Source organism: Palaemon carinicauda, chromosome 22, assembly GCF_036898095.1.
Source record: "Palaemon carinicauda isolate YSFRI2023 chromosome 22, ASM3689809v2, whole genome shotgun sequence".
Taxonomy (NCBI): domain Eukaryota; kingdom Metazoa; phylum Arthropoda; class Malacostraca; order Decapoda; family Palaemonidae; genus Palaemon; species Palaemon carinicauda.
The window spans coordinates 101,204,940-101,230,879 of record NC_090746.1 but is presented as its reverse complement, the minus strand read 5'-3'; the positions used below and the strand labels follow the sequence as shown (position 1 = coordinate 101,230,879).

General features: G+C 44.8%; 1 protein-coding gene across 6 annotated transcripts in view; it reads right to left on the bottom strand.

Annotated features, from left to right (window-relative positions):
* The window catches only part of LOC137616657 (uncharacterized), a 66,918-nt gene that overhangs the window by 23,925 nt on the left and 17,053 nt on the right, over positions 1-25,940 (bottom strand). For all 6 annotated transcript variants that reach the window (XM_068346583.1, XM_068346587.1, XM_068346585.1 and 3 more), the window contains exons 3-6: positions 23,034-23,079; positions 22,710-22,883; positions 14,847-15,000; positions 8,022-8,184 (exon numbers count right to left, since the gene is read on the bottom strand). In XM_068346583.1, the coding sequence (XP_068202684.1) occupies positions 8,022-8,184; positions 14,847-15,000; positions 22,710-22,883; positions 23,034-23,079 (537 nt within the window). The remainder of the gene's footprint in view (positions 1-8,021; positions 8,185-14,846; positions 15,001-22,709; positions 22,884-23,033; positions 23,080-25,940) is intronic.

Sequence of the window (25,940 nt, the reverse complement as noted above, 5' to 3'; positions counted from 1 at the left end):
ATCTCGAACGACTTAGGCCAAGGACGTGAAGGAAGCTCGTTTAGCAAAAACCGAGCTGCAAGGAACATGTAGCCGTTTCAGATGTGAAAACAATGATCCTGCTGAAGGCGTGGATCTCACTTACTCTTTTAGCTGTTGTCAAGCACACGAGGAAAAGAGTTTTTAATGTGAGGTCCTAAAAAGAGGCTGATTGGAGAGGTTCAAATCTTGATGACATAAGGAACCTTAGGACCATGTCTAGATTCCAGCCTGGAGTGGACAACCGACGTTCCTTTGAGGTCTCAAAAGACCTAGGGAGGTCCTGTAGATCTTTGTTGGTGGAAAGATCCAAGCCTCTGTGGCGGAAAACCGCTGCCAACATACTTCTGTAACCCTTGATCGTAGGAGCTGAAAGGGATCTTACTTTCCTTAGATATAACAGGAAGTCAGCAATCTGGGTTACAGTGGTACTGGTTGAGGAAACTGCATTGGTCTTGTACCAGCTACGGAAGACTTCCCCTTGAGACTGATAGATACTGAGAGTGGATGTTCTCCTTGCTTTGGCAATCGCTCTGGCTGCCTCCTTCGAAAAGCCCCTAGCTCTTGAGAGTCTTTCGAAAGTCTGAAGGCAGTCAGACGAAGAGCGTGGAGGATTGGGTGTACCTTCTTTACGTGAGGTAGACTAAGAAGGTTCACTCCTAGAGGAAGAGTCCTGGGAATGTCGACCAGCCATTGCAGTACCTCTAAGAACCATTCTCTCGCGGGCCAGAGCGGAGCCAACCAACGTCAGCCGTGTCCCTTTGTGAGAGGAGAACTTCTGAAGTACCCTGTTGACAATCTTGAACGGCGGGAATGCATACAGGTCGAGATGGAACCAATCCAGCAGAAAAGCATCCACGATAACTGCTGCTGGGTCTGGAATCGGAGAACAATACAACAGGAGTCTCTAGGTTATCGAGGTAGTGAACAGATCTATGGTTGGCTGACCCCACAGGGCCCAAAGTCTGCTGCAAACATTCTTGAGAAGGGTCCACTCTGTGGGGATGACCTGACCCTTCCGTCTGAGGTGATCTGCCATGACATTCATACCGCCCTGAATGAACCTCGTTACCAGTTAGCTTTCGATCTTTAGACCAGATGAGTAGATCCCTTGCGATCTAGAACAACTTCCACGAAAGAGTCCCTCCCTGCTTGAAGATGTAAACCAGGGCTGTGGTGTTGTCAGAGTCCACCTCCACCACTTTGTTAAGCTGGAGGGACTTGAAGTTTATCAAGGCCAGAATAACCGCCAACAACTCCTTGCAATTGATGTGAAGTGTCCTTTGCTCCTGATTCCATGTTCCCGAGCATTCTTGTCCGTCCAAAGTCGCACCCCAGCCCGTGTCTGATGCGTCCGAGAGGAGACGGCGGTCGTGTTTCTGAACAGCCAAATAGACTTCCTTGAGAAGAAAGCTGTTCTTACACCACGCGAGAGAAGACCTCCTCTCTTCGGAAACAGGAACTGAGACCGTCTCTAGCGTCATGTCCTTTATCCAGTGAGCAACTAGATGATACTGAAGGGGGGGGGAGGTGGAGTCTCCCTAACACGATGAACAGGGCCAGCGATGAAAGTGTCCCTGTTAGACTCATCCACTACCTGACTGAGCATCGGTTCCTTCTCAGCATGCTCTGGATGCATTCTAGGGCTTGGAAGATCCTTGGGGCCGACGGAAAAGTCCGAAAAGCTCGACTCTGAAGATCCATACCCAAGGAGACAATGGTCTGGGATGGGACGAGCTGAGACTCCTCAAAATTGACCAGGAGGCCCAGTTCCTTGGTCAGATCCATAGTCCATTTGAAAATCTCCAGACAGCGACGACTTGTGGGAGCTCTTAAAAGCCAGTCGTCTGACGGAGCCAGACACAAGATCATGGTACTGCTGCACAGTCTGTGAACTGTCAATCATGGGCAAGCGAGGAAGTACAGTGACAACCCGAATCTGTCTAGACTGTCTGGGTCGTACAGACAACTCCTTATCGGGTTGCTGAGGTTGCCGCACTGCGTCACAACAAGTCACTTCTGTTGGTTGTTGAACGTCTTCCCCGTGACACATTGACTCCGTAAACAAAAAATCCTCTAACAAGGACTAAGCTTGGACTGCATGTCTTGCAACACAGCTCAAGGTCTATGGGAGCAGGTGTGGTAACAGACGGGATTAGCGACTGAAGTGGAACCATTACCTTCCCTGGAAGCATGTTATGCTTAAATAAAAGTCCATAAGAGGCTATGCAGCTAAAGGCTCCCTCCAAATGACAGAGTCCTCAAGGGAATATCAGAAGGAGGGAGAAAAGAACTTTCTCATCTACAGGGACCATATCCTAGAAAAGCTAAGTTCTCTCAGTGAGGGTTCACTGGTGCAAAAGCAGCAGACTAGAAGGCAACGTTATGAAACTGCTTGACAGTCTAGTGAGTTGGCAACAACCAAAGATGTGTGACTGAGAAGCATGCGGTAAGGTATGCAGAGCATGTTGTATGCAGAGCATGCTGTATGCAGAGCATGCTGTATGTAGAGCATGTTGTATGCAGAGCATGCTGAATGCAGAGCATGCTGTATGCAGAGCATGTTGTATGCAGAGCATGCTGAATGCAGAGCATGCTGTATGCAGAGCATGTTGTATGCAGAGCATGCTGTATGCAGAGCATGCTGAATGTAGAGCATGTTGTTTGCAGAGCATGCTGAATGCAGAGCATGCTGTATGCAGAGCATGTAGTAAGCAGAGCATGCTGTAAGCAGAGCATGCTGTATGTAGAGCATGCTGTAAGGTAAGCAGAGCGTGTGCATGGCGTTTAACATTTCTCAGAAATTCCATGACCAGTGCTAGAGTGCTTTATGCATGCTTGCATGGGGTTTTAATATCAACATAATATTTACCTTACATTCATAACTCATGATTCATACTTTTGCCATATTTTGCGATATTGTTAAAAATATATTGCAAGGAATACAAATATATTTTTATAAGTAATACAAATAACCTCCATTATCATAAGGTTTGAAAATGGAGGTAAGGTATGCTGAACAGCAGAGTCAGAACGAGCTGGAACAACAATAGTTGTGGTTTCCTCTTCAAGACTCTGTTGAGGGAACACCTGAGGCTCAGTCTGCAAAGGCTGAATAAAAGACAAGCAGAAGGAAGGCGCATGGGTGGAGGAGGCTGACTCCTAGCATGAGTGGTTGAACCCAAGGGTTGCGCTTGCTGAGCGGTTGGCGGAAGCGGAGTAGCAAGTTCCAGTTCCTGAGGTGTGAGCGGAGCGCGATGAGGTAGAGGCTGCGCAGAACAAGGTAAATGTCTCGCAAGCTGAGGCTCCTGAGGCACAAGGCTAAGGTGTTGTGGTGCTTGCCTTGTGGAGGGTTGAGCTCGCTGCAGCGAGAGCTGAGGAGACTGACTCATGGACGGGAGAGGTTGTTGTACCTCAACCGAGTGTTGCATCACTGGTGGAGCAGCAAGTGGAGGCGGAGGAAGAGAGGTATAATCCTCCTGATCCCATTGTAAAGGTTGCCTTAAGGAAGGCGGAGGCTGAACACCACTGGGAACAGCAAACTCAGAACGTGGCTCAACATCGTACGCCTGGCAGGTGGTACTGCGATCAGGCGGAGCGAGCGCAGGCGGAGGGAGTGTAGGCGGAGGCGGAGGCGCAACACTCTCAGCCCGACACTCGCGCATCAAGTCCGAAAGCTGTGCTTGCATGGACTGTAGTAGAGTCCACTTGGGGTCGGCAGACACTAAGGTCTGCTGAGGTAAAGCCTTAACAGCAGAGATCTGTTGCGGCAGAACCTTACTCCTCTTAGGCGGAGTGCATTCAACTGATGACTGAGGAGAGTCAGAGCTAACCCAATGACTGCATCCGGGTTGTTGAACTCTAACTTCGTACGTCTGGCATAGGTCTGGAATTTACGTTTAAGAGGTCTTGAGACCTGAGACCAGCGTTTTCTCCCCTATATTTCTTCTGCAGACGAGCAAAATAAGGGCTCAATCGTCTGCGGGTGGGAGTGACGGTCTCGGTAAGACACGCCCACAACCACCGAGGATACTTCTGTGCGCCGATCAAGGCCTGCTGAACCCTTTTGTCCTTCGACATTGCTTCTCCCCTGGGCTTGGGAGCTTGCAAGAGGTCCCGGACTGGGAGGACGACTGGCGCGCACAGAAGTACCCTCACGCACAACACTGACACACTTTGCGCTAATCACTTATCACTTTGATTTTCTGTTTGCACTTATTTCACTGAACTCGAAACTTTAAGTGGTTTGTACCTGAAACACGCAATTCTATCCTTTCTCAAAAGTTAGTAATTGCGAAAACAGAATTACAATGTAACAGAAAAATCTAATGAAAGATAAATAATTCAGTGGCTGGAAAGAGACTAAACACTAGATCACTCTAGAAACGTTTACCTTCTTCCCCTAAAGAGACTAGGGAGAAGAGCAAAAACGATAACAACGTTACTCGCTTGAATGAAACGTTTATCCTCCTCTCTCTCCCTCCGTCTCTATCTCTCTCTCTCTCTCTCTCTCTTGACTTAGAACCTGAGAGAAGAGCCCAATCATATATATCGTTAAACATATTATTGTTAAAGGAAAAAACTGAAATATTTCCCAAAATGAAAAGTTCCTTTATTAGGATTAAAACCATTAAGTTAAGAAAGAATGAACAAAACGCTAGACACGGTTACTCTTACTGCAACGTGAAACCGTGAAAATTCTTTCTCTATCGTAACGATAGAGCGCAAGTTGAACGTTCTGAACGTCAACAACTGCAGAGACAAAACAAAACGTTAGTTCAACTTTGAAAACAGTACTAGACTATCAAAGAAATTCTTTCAAAGACATTAAAATAGCATAATATGTTAACAGGTAAAACCGAAATGACGGGCTCAATGTTAATTAACTTCGGTACCAAGAAAAGACCGCCTACTATTAGGAAGGTCGAAAATAAACAAATATAAAAATTAATTTTAATAAGTTTATAAAAAAAAGAAAGTTAATCGAAGAGGCCTATAAGAGGCGGAGAGATATAAAATAAATCTATAACTTTTGTTAAGCAAAATTAAGAAAGAGAGTCTATACTCTCTTAGACACCAACACTTCCGTCTAAGGGAAGGGTCGGCCATTTAAAGGTGAAAGAGAGTTCATACTCTCTTCGTCACCATAATTAAATAAATTCCAAAAGCTAACTAAGCTAATATAGAAGTTTCCAGTAAAGCGACAGCCGAAATCAAAGAGAAATACTTCACCAAAGTCGTGAAAATACTCCAAGAACATAGCGTATCCCAGAACGTCTTGCCGGAAGCACGACAGAGGAATAATTGAGGAGGTGTCAACAAGAAGTACTTGAGTACCTGGCCACAGGTGGCGCTGGTAAGTACACCCCCTTCTAGTATTGTGATAGCTGGCGTATCCCTCCATAGAATTCTGTCGGGCAACGGAGTTGACAGCTACATGATTATCGGGTAAGTTTAATATTGAAAAAGTAATTTTTGATCATTAAATTTGGAATTTGAAATTCCTATTTATTTCTTGGAATCCTACCTTTGAAGAGAAAGGGCTAAAGTACATGCACTTCTATGCATAGGGAAGATCATACAGTAGTAAGCATTACTCTTCAAACTATAGAATATAAAGTTCTCACCACTAACCTGACTCTATGTTTAATGTACTGAATCCTACGGCTACTAACCATTCAACAAAACACTCTCTCTCTCACTTTCATATAAAAATTCTTAACCATCTTATTCAGAACTACGGTAGAGTTTAATCATAATGAACAAACAAACAGTGAGGATCAACTCAATTCATTATAACTTATCCGTCTATCAAGACTATCTTGGTCAATTACTCATGGAAGACCTTCCCGGGTAATGAAGCTTTAAAAAATACTGTAACAAATAAATAAATACCTACAATTAGCCCTCCTTATTCATGGGTGTTAGGTAACAGAGACAGGCGTGAAAATCGAGAATCCATTAACATTTTCTGCCTTAGGGTGGGTTAGCTCCTAACCTAACAACTCTATGTCCATTGCCTACACGTGGGCGACTTACATAACGAGTTACCCACTGTACTCCCCAATATTGTTTTTACTTTTTATGCTTTCTATCACAATATAAGTACTGTATTGTATTATGGTATGAACTCATTTCCGTAAGCGTACAGTACATGAACATTTGTGTACATGTACTAAGTACTGTACATGGTAAGACTACGGTACACTTAACTAGTCGTGAAGACACATACAGTACGTAAACGGTATACCATAAAAACAAAACACTGTTGTTCATATCTAATATAACAATCACTGATACTGTAGTGTATATTACTGTAATACATGTACAGTACTATCACTACAGTATAGCTTAATTAGCTAAGGTACCACTCTTTAAGTATTCGCAGTTTTCAGCAGGTCGACTCGCATATTCTGTCAAGTTACAGCACTGTATGCTACATTACACATTGTGAAGTACAAAAGTATATACGTAAAGCACTGTACAGGATACAGTAGTAAATAAACAATACTGTTCATTACGGTAATACTATACAGTACTGTACAATATGTATACAATGCAATGAAAATTAAAATACAGTAAAAATTAAGTGTACACATTGTACACAAACACCACTAACCATTTTTGTACAATGTTTTGCGCAGTATCATGTCTTGAAGCATGATGCAATTCTTGCGCACAGTGCCATAGGAAATCACATACAATAGCCAATATTAGATACTGCAAAGTATATACATTGCTATCGAAAAAAAAAATACATTTACTTGTGAAACTATTGGTTTAAATCTAAAAGTACAGTACGTGCTGATCATGCATGTACGGTACACACCGTACTCCTGTAAATACAAAAGTACGGTACATATTGAACTCTTCCACCAAACGTGACATCTCTGGAAACTTCTGCAGCGTAATACCTTCCTCCTCCTTGTCAGGATCATCCACCTCTTTCTCTTCCTCCAAAGCCAAAGAATCCCTCCTAGCCTTTCTTGCCAAACTTTACCCGCTACAGAGGCAGCCACGACTTAAACTCGTCACGAGATCACTACAAACTTGATTGGGATCCACAAAGAACTTGCTCATAGATCTACCACAGTTACACCCGGGTTAGAAAATGAAATCAGCCAGTTTATGAGACAGCACAGAAGTAAAGTCTGGGCTGCACTACAGCCATAATGAAGGCGAGCACTGCATTAATTGTCAGATTGGCGGGGCCTACCCACCACCCACCAGCACTACTACCACTTCATTAAAAGTTTTCATAGCCATTTCCAGCTTTGCTAAAATCATTCTCCTTTCAAACTACAATAGTTTATATTTGTGTAGAATCAAATTAAGCACAATATAAGGAACTGCAATTAAATGGTATGAAAAAGAAAGGGATAAAAGACATAAAACAAAATCACTTAGTACACTCAGCGATGCTAGTTTTATATTATCGTTTAAAAAAAAAAATCGGTGCTTGAAATTAATAGTTTACAAACTTCCAAGGCAAAAAAGAGAATGGCATTGTTATCTAAATTGTTCTTGTAGTACTATTGCCTTACTTGTAGGGTAAACTTTATTTCTCATTTAGTTAGAAAGTAGGATACAAAATATAGATCACACAGGAAAAAGCAATCTTAATTATCCAAAGATTAAGTTAATTTTTATAGATTCTGTTCCATACTTTTGGTTTTCTTTTCAGCAAAAAATCCTTTTGAAGTATTTAAGAGACAAAGTATTGGTGATGTCAGTTATGAATTTAAAATAAGAAAATTGTTAGCTACAGTAAAAAATCAAAACTATCAGAATATTATGAAAAATTAACAAAATGTTAAGCAATAATTAATTATCAAAGTATCTAGCTGTACAAGAAATTAAGGAAATTAATATTTTTGCTAGTAATTAGTTATTTTCAGGGAGATAGAAATATATTTTGCCATAAAACACATAGTAAAACAAAAAGCCTAAATATAGCTTAAAAATAAAAATGATAATGTGGAAAACAATTTTAACAGCCTTACCTTCCAGACGATGTATTTCTTAATTTATAAGAAATATTAAAAAGATTATAACCCTTCTCTTCAGATCCCACGTAGCCCATAACTTCAGTAGTTTCATAGTGCTTTCCATTGTCCCGGCATAGAGTTATATTGAGGAGTGCCCCATTGAGCCTCGACCTGAAATCTATCATGAACCATCAAGTAATAACACCATGGCTACAGAGATGATATCTCCCATGAGCACATATTTTCAAGCAAATTTAACTGTTAAAATGTTATTTTCATTAGTAAAATAAATTTTTGAATATACTTACCCGATGATCATGTAGCTGTCAACTCCGTTGCCCGACAGAAATCTACGGTCGGGATACGCCAGCGATCGCTATCCAGGTGGGGGTGTACACAACAGCGCCATCTGTGAGTAGGTACTCAAGTACTTCTTGTCAACAAGAACTCAATTTTCTCCTCGGTCCACTGGTTCTCTATGGGGAGGAAGGGCGGGTTCTTAAATTCATGATCATCGGGTAAGTATATTCAAAAATTTATTTTACTAATGAAAATAACATTTTTCAATATTAATCTTACCCGATGATCATGTAGCTGATTCACACCCAGGGTGGTGGGTGGAGACCAGCATACATGTTAACAAAGAAGCTAAGTATCCCGTATTTCATTTTATCAGTTATTCAAAATAACAAACATAAAATAAATAAGTACCTGGTAAGGAAGTCGACTTGAACTATTACTCTGCCTTTTTTAAGTACGTCTTCCTTACTGAGCCTAGCGGTCCTCTTAGGATGCTGAACGACTCTTAGGTGCTGAAGTATAAAGGGCTGCAACCCATACTAAAGGACCTCATCACAACCTCTAACCTAGGCGCTTCTCAAGAAAGAATTTGACCACCCGCCAAATCAAGCAGGATGCGGAAGGCTTCTTAGCCTTCCGTACAACCCAAAAAACAACAATAAAAAGTATTCAAGAGAAAGATTAAAAAGGTTATGGGATTATGGGAATGTAGTGGCTGAGCCCTCACCTACTACTGCACTCGCTGCTACGAATGGTCCCAGGGTGTAGCAGTTCTCGTAAAGAGACTGGACATCTTTGAGATAGAATGATGCGAACACTGACTTGCTTCTCCAATAGGTTGCATCCATAACACTCTGCAGAGAACGGTTCTGTTTGAAGGCCACTGAAGTAGCAACAGCTCTCACTTCATGGGTCCTTACCTTCAGGAAAGCAAGGTCTTCTTCCTTCAGATGAGAATGTGCCTCTCTAATCAGAAGCCTGATGTAGTAAGAAACTGCGTTCTTAGACATCGGTAGAGAAGGCTTCTTGATAGCACACCATAAAGCTTTTGATTGTCCTCGTAATGGCTTTGACCTTCTTAAATAGTACCTAAGAGCTCTTACTGGGCAAAGTACTCTCTCTAGTTCGTTCCCCACCAAGTTGGACAGGCTTGGGATCTCGAACGACTTAGGCCAAGGACGGGAAGGAAGCTCATTTTTAGCCAAAAAACCGAGCTGCAAGGAACATGTAGCCGTTTCAGATGTAAAACCTATGTTCCTGCTGAAGGCGTGGATCTCACTGACTCTTTTAGCTGTTGCTAAGCACACGAGGAAAAGAGTTTTTAATGTGAGGTCCTTAAAAGAGGCTGATTGGAGCGGTTCAAATCTTGATGACATTAGGAACCTTAAAACCACGTCTAGATTCCAGCCTGGTGTGGACAACCGACGTTCCTTTGAAGTCTCAAAAGACCTAAGGAGGTCCTGTAGATCTTTGTTGGTGGAAAGATCCAAGCCTCTGTGGCGGAAAACCGCTGCCAACATACTTCTGTAACCCTTAATCGTAGGAGCTGAAAGGGATCTTACGTTCCTTAGATGTAACAGGAAGTCAGCAATCTGGGTTACAGTGGTACTGGTTGAGGAAACTGCATTCGCCTTGCACCAGCTTCGGAAGACTTCCCATTTAGACTGATAGACTCTGAGAGTGGATGTCCTCCTTGCTCTGGCAATCGCTCTGGCTGCCTCCTTCGAAAAGCCTCTAGCTCTTGAGAGTCTTTCGATAGTCTGAAGGCAGTCAGACGAAGAGCGTGGAGGTTTGGGTGTACCTTCTTTACGTGAGGTTGACGCAGAAGGTCCACTCTTAGAGGAAGAGTCCTGGGAACGTCGACTAGCCATTGCAGTACCTCGGTGAACCATTCTCTCGCGGGCCAGAGGGGAGCAACCAACGTCAGCCGTGTCCCTTTGTGAGAGGCGAACTTCTGAAGTACCCTGTTGACAATCTTGAACGGCGGGAACGCATACAGGTCGAGATGGGACCAATCCAGCAGAAAGGCATCCACGTGAACTGCTGCTGGGTCTGGAATCGGAGAACAATACATCGGGAGCCTCTTGGTCATCGAGGTAGCGAATAGATCTATGGTTGGCTGACCCCACAGGGCCCATAGTCTGCTGCAAACATTCTTGTGAAGGGTCCACTCTGTGGGGATGACCTGACCCTTCCGGCTGAGGCGATCTGCCATGACATTCATATCGCCCTGAATGAACCTCGTTACCAGCGAAAGCTTTCGATCTTTTGACCAAATGAGGAGGTCCCTTGCGATCTCGAACAACTTCCTCGAATGAGTCCCTCCCTGCTTGGAGATGTAAGCCAAGGCTGTGGTGTTGTCGGAGTTCACCTCCACAACCTTGTTTAGCTGGAGGGACTTGAAGTTTATCAAGGCCAGATGAACTGCCAACAACTCCTTGCAATTGATGTGAAGTGTCCTTTGCTCCTGATTCCATGTGCCCGAGCATTCCTGTCCGTCCAGTGTCGCACCCCAGCCCGTGTCCGATGCGTCCGAGAAGAGACGGTGGTCGGGGGTCTGAACAGCCAATGGTAGACCTTCCTTGAGAAGAATGCTGTTCTTCCACCACGTTAGAGTAGACCTCATCTCTTCGGAAACAGGCACTGAGACCGCCTCTAGCGTCATGTCCTTTATCCAGTGAGCAGCTAGATGATACTGAAGGGGGCGGAGGTGGAGTCTCCCTAACTCGATGAATTGGGCCAGCGATGAAAGTGTCCCTGTTAGACTCATCCACTGCCTGACTGAACATCGGTTCCTTCTCAGCATGCTCTGGATGCATTCTAGGGCTTGATTGATCCTTGGGGCCGACGGAAAAGCCCGAAAAGCTCGACTCTGAATCTCCATACCGAGATAGACAATGGTCTGGGATGGGACGAGCTGGGACTTCTCTATATTGACCAGGAGGCCCAGTTCCTTGGTCAGATCCATAGTCCATCTGAGATTCTCCAGACAGCGACGACTTGTTGGAGCTCTTAAAAGCCAGTCGTCCAAATAGAGGGAGGCTCTGATGTCTGCCAAGTGAAGGAATTTCGCAATATTCCTCATCAGTCTGGTAAACACAAGAGGTGCCGTGCTTAGGCCAAAGCACAGGGCTTGGAACTGGTACACAACCTATCCAAAGACGAACCTAAGAAAGGTTGGGAGTCTGGATGGATGGGGACGTGAAAGTACGCGTCTTTCAGGTCTAACGAGACCATCCAGTCCTCCTGCCTGACCGCTGCTAGGACCGACTTCGTCGTCTCCATCGTGAACGTCTGCTTGGTGACAAAAGCATTGAGAGCACTGACGTCCAGCACCGGTCTCCAACCTCCTGTCTTCTTCGCTACCAGGAAGAGACGGTTGTAGAAGCCCGGGGATTGATGGTCCCGGACTATGACTACCGCTTCCTTTTGTAGCAAGAGCGACACCTCTTGTTGCAACGCTAGCCTCTTGTCCTTCTCCTTGTAGTTGGAAGAGAGGTTGATGGGAGATGTAGCTAGAGGGGGACTGCGGCAGAACGGAATTCTGTATCCCTCCCTTAGCCACTTCACAGACTGAGCGTCTGCACCTCTGCTCTCCCAAGCTTGCCAGAAGGTTTTGAGTCTGGCTCCCACTGCTGTCTGGAGAGGAAGGCAGTCAAAACTTGCCTTTTGCGGACTTGGAACCCTTCTTGGATTTGCCACGGTGACTGTCGGCACGGGTACTTCCTCTGCTGGAGGTTCTGCCACGAAAGGGCGGGATGAACCTAGTTGCAGGAGTGTCTACTGCTGCAGGGCGGAAGGGTCTAGGCACGGAAGGTAAGGTTTTAGCCTTACGTGCAGAAGATGCCATAAGATCATGGGTATCCTTCTGGATAAGAGAGGCAGCCATCCCCTTAATCAGCTCCTCCGGAAACAGACACTTGGAGAGAGGAGCAAACAACAACTCTGACTTCTGGCAAGGAGTGATACCAGCCGATAAGAAGGAGCAAAGATGTTCTCTCTTCTTGAGCACTCCCGAAACGTACGAAGCCGCAAGTTCACCAGACCCATCCCGAATGGCTTTGTCCATGCTAGACATGATCAGCATGGCAGAGTCCCTATCTGAAGGGGAAGTCTTCCTGCTTAAGGCTCCCAAACACCAATCGAGGAAGTTGAAGATCTCGAAGGCACGAAAGACTCCCTTCAACAGATGATCCATATCAGAAAAGGACCAGCAGATCTTCGATCGTCTCATAGCCAACCTGCGGGGAGAGTCAACCAGACTTGAGAAGTCGCCCTGGGCAGAGGCAGGAACTCCCAAGCCGGGTTCCTCTCCCGTGGCATACCAGACGCTCGACTTGGAAGCAAGCTTGGTAGGCGGAAAGATGAAAGCAGTCTTTCCCAGTTGCTTCTTGGAATGCAACCACTCTCCCATAACCCTCAAAGCTCTCTTAGATGATCGTGCGAGAACAAGCTTGGTGAAGGCAGGCGCAGCAGACTGCATGCCCAGAGCAAACTCGGAGGGAGGAGAGCGAGGGGTTGCAGACACAAACTGCTCAGGATACAAGTCCCTGAACAAGGCAAGGACTTTACGAAAGTCTAAGGAGGGAGGCGTAGACTTGGGCCTTTCCAAGTCAGAGTGCGGTTCATCCAAATGTGCAGCTTCGTCCGATGCTCCATCATCCGAAAGCTGAGTAGGAAGTGGCAAAGGCAGAGCAGAAAGCTGAACGGCTGAATCCGGCAGTACGGGTGCATGCGTAGCTGTGGATCCAACATCATGCCGCTGCTGGTCAGTCTGCGAGCTGGCAACAACAAAAGCAGAGTGCTGGTGCGTGGGAGGGGCTGCGGAGGGTTGTGGAGCATGCTGTATGGTATGCGGAGCATGCTGTATGGTATGCGGAGCATGCCGCATGGGCTGCGGAGAATGCCGCATAGTGCTGGAACCCGGCAGCTCTACAGCACCTTCCCACTGCTGATGCGGTAGCTCATGCATGTCAACGGATGGTGCAGCAAGAACATGCGTCTGGCAGGGTGGACTGCGCATCGGTGGTGGAGCTCTCACAGGTGGAGTGTGGGAGCAGGCAGCCGCAGTATCTGCTGAGCGCACAACCTCGGCGGGTTGTAGGTTAACAGGTGCAGTGTTAACCTTCTCAGCATGATACTCCTGCATGAATGCTGCAAGCTGAGACTGCATAGTCTGCAGCATGGACCACTTAGGGTCTACCGTGGTAGGAGCAACAACAGACGGAGCAGTAGCCTGTTGTGGAACCACTCTACCTCTCTTGGGAGGTGTGCAGTCATCAGATGACTGCAGCGAGTCCGAACTGACCCAGTGGCTACACCTGGGCCGTTGGACTCGCTCGGAAGGGACCTTACGTTTGAGCGGTCGTGAAACCTTGGTCCATCGTTTCCTCCTGGAAACTTCTTCCACAGACGAGGAATGTAAGGGCTCATTCGTCTGTTTGTGGATGGGACGATCTTTGACAGATACGTCCGCAACCACTGAGGATACATCCGTGCGCCGATCAAGGCCTGCCGAACCCTTTGATCCTTCGACATTGCTTCTCCCCTGGGCTTGGGAGCTTGCAAGAGGTCCCGGACTGGGAGGACGACTGGCACGCACAGATGTACCCTCATGCGCAACACTGACACTGACACTTTTCACATCACTAGCACTGATAACACTTCCCACTGCACTTTTCGCTTTCAGCTCTCTGACATCTGCCAAGAGCTGATTACGGTCATTAGCCAATGACTCCACTCGGTCACCGAGAGCCTGAATGGCACGCAACATATCCGCCATGGATGGCTGAGCACTAGTAGCAGGTTCGGGAGTCACCACCACAGGGGAAGGAAAAGGTTGAGGGGCATGGGGAGAGGAAAAATCCACAGAGCGAGAAGAACTCCTCCTGATTCTCTCCTTCTCTAACCTACGTGCATTTTTGAGGAATTCGTTAAAATCGAATTCCGAAAGCCCAGCGCATTCCCCACATCAATCTTCCAATTGACAGGATTTACCCCTACAATTGGAACAAACGGTGTGAGGATCTATAGAGGCCTTCGGAAGACGCCTAGCACAAGTCCTAACGCTACACTGCCTGTACTTAGGGACTTGAGACTGGTCAGACATCTTGAATTTAGAAGTAGTCAAGGGGGAATTCCAAAATCTAGCAAAGTTCGTTAACAATTAATCCAAATTAATTACAAAAGCTTGCTAAGCTAATGCTAAAGCTTCCTGAATAGCGAAGGCTAAACTCTAGAGTGAATACATCACCAAATCGTGAACAACAACTCCAGAATCAACAGCGTATCCAAGTAGGTCTTGCCGGCGGCACGACAGAGGAAATATTGAGTTCTTGTTGACAAGAAGTACTTGAGTACCTACTCACAGATGGCGCTGTTGTGTACACCCCCACCTGGATAGCGATCGCTGGCGTATCCCGACCGTAGATTTCTGTCGGGCAACGGAGTTGACAGCTACATGATCATCGGGTAAGATTAATATTGAAAAATAGCTATCAGCAATACATTTGACTAATATTAAAATGTGGTTTGCCATACCTTTGAGTCTTTCCAGTGAATTTTTGCAATTCACCCAAAACTGCCAGTTTTTAACAGTCGACAAAGAGGGCGAAGATGCAAGAGATTGTGGCACAGATGAAGTGAAGTTATAGAAATACTTCATCTCCATGAATGGTAAATCCAACAGCGCACTCTGAAATCAATGTTTCACAAAAAAATATACCTACACAAGTGATCTGTATAAAAAAGTTAGATAAAAATAAAAACTGTCATTGTAAACTTCAGTTTACTAACTGCCTACTAAAGCTACCAATATTTCCTCAGCTTTTTAGTGTAACTTGCAATATAAAGGCTGAGCAGGATAGATAAATGTGTGGCACTTTTGGTGAAATATTTCATCTATACTGTACGTGCCTGCAAGTCAAAAGTCCTTAACACTGTGGCATTGAGAGAACAAATTTGTCTGAAAATGGGAAATATATAATAAAAATAAGCATGTTTTGGGTACACTATAAGATTCTGTAGGTGCAAGAATTTAGATCCATCAACACCTAACAACTGCAAGCCTGTGAGGGTGAAAGCATTTAGATCCAGGAATACCAAGAGACCATAAACATCAAAGTGTAAGCATTTAGACCCAGAAAGTGTATCTGGAGACTAATCTAAGGACTATCCATACCACAGGCATAAAACTATTGCAGTGAGAGGTTCAGCTTAATCAACTACCTTGAGGATGTTCCCTTAGGGGCCCTGCTGACCTATCTTTGATATCCTGTTAACACTTTTTTGTGTGTCTCCTATACATGGATGGCCCAAAAGCTATTGCAAGAGACTAATGTTCTGCCATTTTTAATTAAAGATACTGTCTGGAGTTTAAAAGATAATGGCAAACTGTCCCCAGGATAATACCAGTTCAATTAGTTGTAGGTATCCCTTCCCAGATAACCTACAATGTAATAAAGAAAAATACAATTATATGGTCCTACTTATGCTTCAGTCACTTTACTGTTAATAATCTTGCTGTTAGTGGTCAATGAGTGTAGAGTAGCCATTTACAGTGATAGACCACTTAATACAGCATGCATGAAGGAGATAAAATTCATTAATAAAGACTGATACCTCACAAAGACTTTTAGCTCTTTGGTGATGGCCATAAATTTCTGTTTTACCAGAGTGCTTGAGTATAAATCAATCAATCCCTCATTATAAATTTGACAAAAATGATATTTTAATTATAAAATAAATTTTTGAATATACTTACCCGGTGAATATATAGCTGCAACTCTGTTGCTCGACAGACAAAAAACTGTACAAAAAAACTCGCCAGCGATCGCTATACAGGTTGCGGGTGTGCCCATCAGCGCCATCTGTCGGCCAGATACCAAGCTCCATGTAAACAAAGACTCAATTTTCTCCTCGTCCCACTGCGTCTCTATTGGGGAGGAAGGGAGGGTCATTTAATTTATATATTCACCGGGTAAGTATATTCAAAAATTTATTTTATAATTAAAATATAATTTTTAAATATTTAACTTAGCCGGTGAATATATAGCTGATTCACACCCAGGATGGTGGGTAGAGACCAGTAAAATATGTTTACATTTTATGAGCTAAGAGTTTTTATTTCATTTTAGAAGTTATCAAAATAACAAAAACAAAATAAATAGGTACCTGGTAAGGAAGTCGACTTGAACGATTACTCTGCCTTATAAGTACGTCTTCCTTACGGAGCCTCGCGATCCTCTTAGGATGCTGATAGACCCCTAGGAGCTGAAGTATCAAGGGCTGCAACCCATACAACAGGACCTCATCAAACCCCTAATCTGGGCGCTCTCAAGAAATGACTTTGACCACCCGCCAAATCAACCAGGATGCGAAAGGCTTCTTAGCCTTCCGGACAACCCATAAAAACAACATTAAAAACATTTCAAGAGACAGATTAAAAGGATATGGAATTAGGGAATTGTAGTGGTTGAGCCCTCACCCACTACTGCACTCGCTGCTACGAATGGTCCCAGTGTGTAGCAGTTCTCGTAAAGAGACTGGACATCCTTTAGATAAAAAGACGCGAACACTGACTTGCTTCTCCAATAGGTTGCGTCCATTATACTTCGCAGAGATCTATTTTGCTTAAAGGCCACGGAAGTTGCTACAGCTCTAACTTCGTGCGTCTTCACCTTAAGCAAAGCTCGGTCTTCCTCACTCAGATGTGAATGAGCTTCTCGTATTAATAATCTGATAAAGTATGATAAAGCATTCTTTGACATAGGCAAAGATGGTTTCTTAACTGAACACCATAAAGCTTCAGATTGGCCTCGTAAAGGTTTGGTAAGCTTTAAATAGAACTTAAGAGCTCTAACAGGGCATAAGACTCTTTCTAGTACATTGCCTACGATCTCCGGTAAGCTGGGAATATCGAAAGATTTAGGCCAAGGCCGAGAAGGCAGCTCGTTTTTGGCTAGAAAACCAAGTTGCAGCGAACAGGTGGCTTTTTCTGACGAAAATCCGATGTTCTTGCTGAAGGCATGAATCTCACTGACTCTTTTAGCCGAGGCTAAGCATACCAGGAAAAGAGTCTTTAGAGTGAGATCTTTCAGGGAGGCTGATTGTAACGGCTCAAACCTGTCTGTCATGAGGAATCTTAGCACCACGTCTAAATTCCATCCAGGGGTAGCCAAACGACGCTCCTTGGTGGTCTCAAAAGACTTAAGGAGGTCTTGAAGATCTTTATTGTTGGAAAGATCTAAGCCTCTATGCCGGAAGACTGATGCCAACATGCTTCTGTAGCCCTTGATAGTGGGAGCTGAAAGGAATCGTCCTTTTCTCAGGTATAAGAGAAAATCAGCTATTTGAGCTACAGAGGTACTGGTCGAGGATACAGAAACTGACTTGCACCAGTCTCGGAAAACTTCCCACTTCGACTGGTAGACTCTAATGGTGGACGCTCTCCTTGCTCTAGCAATCGCACTGGCTGCCTCCTTCGAAAAGCCTCTAGCTCTCGAGAGTCTTTCGATAGTCTGAAGGCAGTCAGACGAAGAGCGAGGAGGCTTTGGTGTACCTTCTTTACGTGAGGCTGACGTAGAAGGTCCACCCTTAGAGGAAGACTTCTGGGAACGTCTACTAGCCATCGAAGTACCTCGGTGAACCATTCTCTCGCGGGCCAGAGGGGAGCAACTAACGTCAACCTTGTCCCTTCGTGAGAGGCGAACTTCTGCAGTACCTTGTTGACAATCTTGAACGGTGGGAATGCGTAGAGATCCAGATGTGACCAATCTAGGAGGAAGGCATCTATATGTATTGCTGCTGGGTCCGGAACTGGGGAGCAATAGATTGGAAGCCTCTTGGTCAGCGAGGTTGCAAAGAGATCTATGGTTGGTTGGCCCTAAGTGGCCCAAAGTCTCTTGCACACATCCTTGTGGAGGGTCCATTCTGTTGGAATTACTTGCCCTTTCCGACTGAGACAATCTGCTATGACATTCAAGTTGCCTTGGATGAACCTCGTTACTAGGGAGATGTCTTGACCTTTTGACCAGATGAGCAGGTCCCTTGCGATCTCGTACAACGTCAGTGAGTGGGTACCTCCTTGTTTGGAGATGTACGCCAAGGCCGTGGTGTTGTCTGAGTTTACTTCCACCACTTTGCCTCGAAGGAGAGACTTGAAGCTTTTCAAGGCCAGATGTACTGCCAACAGCTCCTTGCAGTTGATATGCATGCTCCTCTGACTCGAGTTCCACAGTCCTGAGCATTCCCGACCGTCTAGTGTCGCGCCCCAGCCCACGTCCGAGAAGAGAACGTGGTTGGGAGTCTGAACAGCCAGGGGAAGACCCTCTCTTAGGTTGATATTGTCCTTCCACCAAGTCAGACAAGACTTCATCTTTTCGGAAATCGGGATCGAGACCGCTTCTAGCGTCTTGTCCTTTTTCCAGTGAAAAGCTAGATGGTATTGAAGAGGACGGAGGTATAGTCTTCCTAGTGACACAAATTGTTCCAGGGATGACAGCGTCCCTACCAGACTCATCCACAGCCTGACTGAGCAGCGTTCCTTCTTCAGCATGTTCTGGATGAATAACAGGGCTTGACTTATTCTGGGGGCCGACGGAAAAGCCCGAAAAGCTAGACTGTGAATCTCCATCCCTAAATACACAATAGTTTGGGATGGGACCAGTTGCGACTTTTCCAAATTGACTAGGAGTCCCAATTCCTTGGTCAGATCTAGAGTCCACTTGAGATCCTTCAGACAGCGACGACTGGAAGAGGCTCTGAGAAGCCAGTCGTCCAAATAAAGGGAGGCTCGGATGTCCGATAAGTGGAGGAATTTGGCCACATTCCTCATCAGCCTCGTAAACACGAGAGGAGCTGTGCTTAGGCCAAAGCACAGGGCCCGAAACTGGTAGACCACATTTTCGAAAACGAATCTCAGAAAAGGTTGGGAGTCTGAGTGAATGGGGACGTGGAAGTAGGCGTCCCTTAGGTCTAGCGAGACCATCCAGTCTTCCCTTCTGACCGCTGCTAAGACTGACTTTGTGGTCTCCATGGAGAACTTCGTATTTGTGACAAAGACATTCAGAGCACTGACGTCTAGCACCGGTCTCCACCCTCCTGTCTTCTTTGAAACTAGGAAGAGGCGGTTGTAAAATCCCGGTGATTGAAGGTCCGAGACTTTGACCACCGCTCCCTTCTCTAGCAAAAGAGACACTTCCAGTTTCAGGGCTTGTCTCTTTTCTTCCTCTCTGTACCTGGGAGAGAGATCGATGGGAGACGTTGCTAGAGGGGGTTTGCGTACAAAAGGGATTTTGTACCCCTCTGTGAGTAACTTCACAGATTGTGAATCTGCGCCTCTCCTCTCCCAGGCTTGCCAGAAGTTCTTGAGTCTGGCTCCCACTGCTGTCTGAAGTTGCGGGCAGTCAGACTCTGCCCTTAGAGGACTTGGATCCTTTCCTCTTCCCTCGCTTCCCTTCGGCACGAGCACCTCCTCTGCTGGAGGCTCTGCCACGAAAGGGCGAAATAAAGCGAGACGCTGGAGTGTCTATCCTCGGTCTAGCGGAAGATGAAGGCAAAGGGGGAGCTTTGCGAGCTGAGGACGCAACTAGATCGTGAGTGTCCTTCTGCACTAACGAAGCAGCAATTTCCTTTACCAAGACTTCTGGAAACAGGCACTTGGAAAGGGGAGCAAAGAGAAGTTCAGATCTCTGGCATGGTGTAACTCCAGCAGACAGGAACGAGCAGAGAGACTCTCGCTTTTTCAGGACTCCGGACGTGAATGAGGCAGCTAGCTCATTGGACCCATCACGGACGGCCTTGTCCATGCAGGACATAATGAGCAAAGAAATATCTTTATCTGTCGAAGAGATTTTCCTGCTCAGGGCTCCTAAGCACCAGTCTAAAAAGTTAAAGACTTCAAAAGCCCTAAAGATCCCTTTCATAAGGTGGTCCAGGTCCGATGGTGACCAACAAATCTTCGAGCGTCTCATGGCAAGGCGGCGGGGAGAGTCTACAAGACTTGAGAAGTCGCCCTGGGCAGAGGCAGGAACTCCCAAGCCGAGAACTTCTCCCGTGGCATACCAGACGCTCGATCTAGAAGAGAGTTTAGATGGGGGAAAGGCAAATGCTGTCTTCCCTAAACTCTTCTTGGACTCTAACCAGTCTCCTATCAGCCGCAAAGCTCTCTTAGACGAGCGTGCGAGGACGAGTCTAGTAAAGGCAGGTGCGGTAGAAGGCATGCCTAATACAAACTCTGACGGCGGAGAACGAGGAGCCACAGAAATAAACTGGTCAGGAAACAACTCTTTGAAAACAGCCAAGACTTTTCTAAAGTCCAAAGATGGTTGAGTTGACTTAGGCTCGTCCAGTTCTGACTGTTGATCGTCTTGTTGTTCAGCAACATCCTCATCAGAAAGTTCCTCATCCGAAAACTGATGAGGAAACGGCAACGGAGTGGGCAACGTCTGGTTCGCTGAGTCCGGTCGCACTGGTGCATGCGTGACGGAGCCGGACGCAACGTCATGGAACTGCTGCACAGTCTGTGAACTGTCAACAACCATGGGAGCGCGAGGACGCACAGCGTCCACCCGAGACTGTCTAGACCGTCTGGGTTGAGCAGTGGAAACCACACCAGGTTGCGGAGGTTGACGCACCGCGTCAAAACAAGTCACCTCTGATGGTTGTTGAACGTCCTGAACGTCAACAACCACCTCTGTGCGTCGCTTAACGTCAACGTGCGACTGGCAACCCACACTGGATCGCATCGGTGGAGGAACCACCTCAACTGGTAGACGCGAGAAGGTTACCTCAGCGTCAACAGGACGCACAACCGATCGCTTGGAAGGTTGTTGGTCAGAAGGTACGGTAGCAACCTTCTCCGCATGAAAGTCCTGCATCAAAGACGTAAGCTTGGACTGCATGTCTTGCAGCAAAGCCCATTTAGGGTCTACGGGAGCAGGTGCGGCGACAGACGGTGTTAGTGACTGAAGCGGTACCGCTTTGCCTCTCTTAGGCGGTGAGCAGTCATCAGATGACGGCAACGAGTCCGAACTGACCCAGTGGCTACAACCGGGACGTTGGACTTGTCCTGAAGGGACCGATTTACGCTTTAAAGGTCGTGAGACCTTGGTCCAAAGTTTCTTATGAGAAACACCTTCAGACAACGAGGTATAAACGGGCTCTCTCGTCTTACGTAGGTAGGGGCGATCTTGGGGAGATACGCCTGATACCATGGAGGGAACGTCTGTTCGCTGATTAAAGCCTCTCGAACCCATGCGTCGTGCGACATTGCTTCTCCCCTGGACTTGGGAGCTTGCAAGAGGTCCCGGACTAGGAGGACGACAGGCACGAACAGACGAACCCTCAAGCGCAACACTGTTCACAACACTTTCACTTGGCACTTTATCACTTCCCGCGGCACTTTGGCACTTAAGCTCCTTAACATCCGCCATGAGTTGATTGCGGTCACTTGCAAGGGACTCAACTCTTTCCCCCAGGGCATGGATGGCACGCATCATGTCAGCCATCGATGGTTCCTGAGTGCTAGGAGGGGGGTTAGGAACAACCACTACAGGGGAAGGAATAGGTTGTGGGGCATGAGGAGAGGAAACATCAATAGACCTAGAAGAACTTCTCCTAATTCTATCTCTCTCTAGCCTGCGTGTGTACTTTTCAAATTCGATAAAATCGAATTCCGAAAGGCCCACGCACTCCTCACACCGATCTTCCAATTGACAGGTTTTACCCCGACAATTGGAACAAACAGTGTGAGGGTCGAGAGAAGCCTTCGGAAGACGCCTAGAACAGTCCCTAGCATTGCATTTTCTAAACTTGGGAACTTGTGAAAGGTCAGCCATTTTGAATTGGTCAAGGGAAAATTCCAAAAAACGATCTAAGTCATCAACAATGAATCCGATACAAAAAAGAGTTCAAGGATTTATTTGAAGAAAAACCCTGCACAGCGAAAGCTCAAAACCAGAATATAGTACTTCACCAAAGATGATGTGAAAAACTCCAGTTAGCAACAGCGAGTAAAGTACATCTTGTCGATACGTCGACAGAGAGAAAATTGAGTCTTTGTTTACATGGAGCTTGGTATCTGGCCGACAGATGGCGCTGATGGGCACACCCGCAACCTGTATAGCGATCGCTGGCGAGTTTTTTTGTACAGTTTTTTGTCTGTCGAGCAACAGAGTTGCAGCTATATATTCACCGGCTAAGTTAAATATTTAAAATAAGTTCATATGCAGTAACATTCCAGATTATTTGGATCACTTGTTATTTTGTACAATACAAATAACATCACCTAAGATTTAAACTACCACATCCAACCCCAGTAGGGGAAATAAGTAAAAGTACAAATATTTCCTAAAACCTGGATAGTATCAAATTACTTTCAAATTTTCTTCTAAGTTCACTCACGTTATTAGTCCATTGTAGGATAAAAGAAAGCACATCTTCCAATTTGCTCTGAAGGTAAAGCATGGAGAGAGAGATATGAAGTTTGTCGGGATTTAACGTTGCTTCCACTTGTAGCTCACTTTTCTCCCATTTGTAGTTCCCAGAGAACCAAGCACTACAACCAGATGGGAGAGTCTTTCACAAAAAAAATTAAAATTAATTAGCAAAATGGATAGCTTTCTCATTAAAATTCAAGCTAAACAAAAATCCATAGTATATAGGATTCTTAAAATAATATAAGCATTCAACAGTATTTTAATTTTCAAAAACAGCAAATGCTCTTACTTTGATAATCATTTGTGAAAATGGGTAGGACTGGCCATCGACTGAACTGGAAAAAAAATTTGACAATGTATATATGAAAATGTGAAAGAATCTCAAAAATGCGAGTTTGAATATCTAATAAATGCGATCTGATCCAACAAAGCAAATTAACAATCTTAGTTTGTCTCTTTATAAACACACATGAGAGAGAGTTAACTTTCTGATCAGACCAATTAACAAACTGAACTTCATTTTCTAATATTAACCATCAACCATACATTTAATTTTCTAAATTCATCTCTATCTCAGTCTAGTAAATTTTCTGTACTTGCCCTTCCCTGGCTCATACATGAAAGAGGGAAATTGGTAGTTGTGGAAGATGAAGCATATTAAGTCTATTCAAAATGGTTTTCTTAAGGTTGACAGATATAAAGGACAGCAAAAGATATACCGTAATCAAAATTTTATTGAAATCTTTTATGCATCACTTCCTGTAAGTATACATACAACTGATACCAAATGGTGTGAGTGTATGGGTATAATTGATTACTTTTCACCAGATAGCGCTTAATGGTGTTTAGTGCCCCAATTCTTGGCTTAAGGCCTAATCTTATATTCACTTCAATTCAATTAAATTCTTTGGTGTCTTAACTACAATTTAATAGGGTAACAAATCATCCTAAATAGTTATTCAGAATACAACTATTGTATTGAAAGGTTAACAGCATAATGCTCACTTTTAACTACAAAAAAAGAACCCATGCCATCCGAAAAGAATTCTGCGAGTGAATGACAACAGATTTGTAATTTTTATAAAAACCAAGAAAGGTTTACTTACCTTGAATTGTGCATACTACTATTAAAGAAATAATTCTTATTAATGATAGGTTATTCTTGAAAAAATCTACAATACTGTAAATTGCATAAAATTGTTAAACAGTATACATTTCAGTAAAATATATACTGTAATATGTTATTTTGATAATAAAATAAATTTTTGAATATACTTACCCGGTGATTATAATAGCTGCAACTCTGTTGCCCGACAGAAAACTCTACGGTAAAAACTCGCCAGCGATCGCTACACAGGTCGCGGGTGTGCCCAACAGCGCCATCTGTCGTCCAGATACCCAGTACTCAATGTAAACAAAGACTCAATTTTCTCCTCGTTCCACTGCGTCTCTATTGGGGAGGAAGGGAGGGTCCTTTAATTTATAATCACCGGGTAAGTATATTAAAAAATTTATTTTATCATCAAAATAACATTTTTCAATATTTAACTTAGCCGGTGATTATAATAGCTGATTCACACCCAGGGGGGTGGGTAGAGACCAGCAATATATGTTTACATTATTATGAGCTAAGAGTTTTTATTTCATTTTAGAAGTTATCAAAATAACAAAAACAAAATAAATAGGTACCTGGTAAGGAAGTCGACTTGAACAATTACTCTGCCTTTTTAAGTACGTCTTCCTTACGGAGCCTCGCGATCCTCTTAGGATGCTGATCGACCCCTAGGATCTGAAGTATCAAGGGTTGCAACCCATACAACAGGACCTCATCAAAACCCCTAATCTAGGCGCTCTCAAGAAATGACTTTGACCACCCGCCAAATCAACCAGGATGCGAAAGGCTTCTTAGCCTTCCGGACAACCCAAAAAACAACAATAAAAACATTTCAAGAGAAAGATTAAAAGGTTATGGAATTAGGGAATTGTAGTGGTTGAGCCCTCACCCACTACTGCACTCGCTGCTACGAATGGTCCCAGTGTGTAGCAGTCCTCGTAAAGAGACTGGACATCCTTAAGATAAAAAGACGCGAACACTGACTTGCTTCTCCAATAGGTTGCGTCCATTATACTTCGCAGAGATCTATTTTGTTTAAAGGCCACGGAAGTTGCGACAGCTCTAACTTCGTGTGTCCTTACCTTCAGCAATGCTTGGTCTTCCTCACTCAGATGGGAATGAGCTTCTCGTATTAACAGTCTGACAAAATAGGATAAAGCATTCTTTGACATAGGCAAAGATGGTTTCTTAACTGAACACCATAAAGCTTCAGAAAGGCCTCGTAAAGGTTTAGTTCGTTTTAAATAGAACTTAAGAGCTCTCACAGGGCATAAGACTCTTTCTAGTCCATTGCCTACCATATTCGATAAGCTGGGAATATCGAACGATTTCGGCCAAGGTCGAGAAGGCAGCTCGTTTTTGGCTAGAAAACCAAGTTGTAGTGAACATGTAGCCTTTTCTGACGAAAATCCGATGTTCTTGCTGAAGGCATGAATCTCACTGACTCTTTTAGCTGTGGCTAAGCATACCAGGAAAAAAGTCTTTAAGGTGAGATCTTTCAGGGAGGCTGATTGTAGCGGCTCGAACCTGTCTGACATAAGGAATCTTAGTACCACGTCTAAATTCCAACCAGGCGTAACCAAACGACGCTCCTTCGTGGTCTCAAAAGACTTAAGGAGGTCCTGTAGATCTTTATTGTTGGAAAGATCTAAGCCTCTGTGACGGAAGACTGATGCCAACATGCTTCTGTAACCCTTGATAGTGGGAGCTGAAAGTGATCGTTCTTTCCTCAGGTATAAGAGGAAGTCAGCTATTTGAGTTACAGAGGTACTGGTCGAGGATATAGATACTGACTTGCACCAGTTTCGGAAGACTTCCCACTTCAATTGGTAGACTCTAAGGGTGGATGTTCTCCTTGCTCTAGCAATCGCTCTGGCTGCCTCCTTCGAAAAGCCTCTAGCTCTCGAGAGTCTTTCGATAGTCTGAAGGCAGTCAGACGAAGAGCGTGGAGGCTTTGGTGTACCTTCTTTACGTGTGGCTGACGTAGAAGGTCCACCCTTAGAGGAAGACTTCTGGGAACGTCTACTAGCCATCGAAGTACCTCGGTGAACCATTCTCTCGCGGGCCAGAGGGGAGCAACAA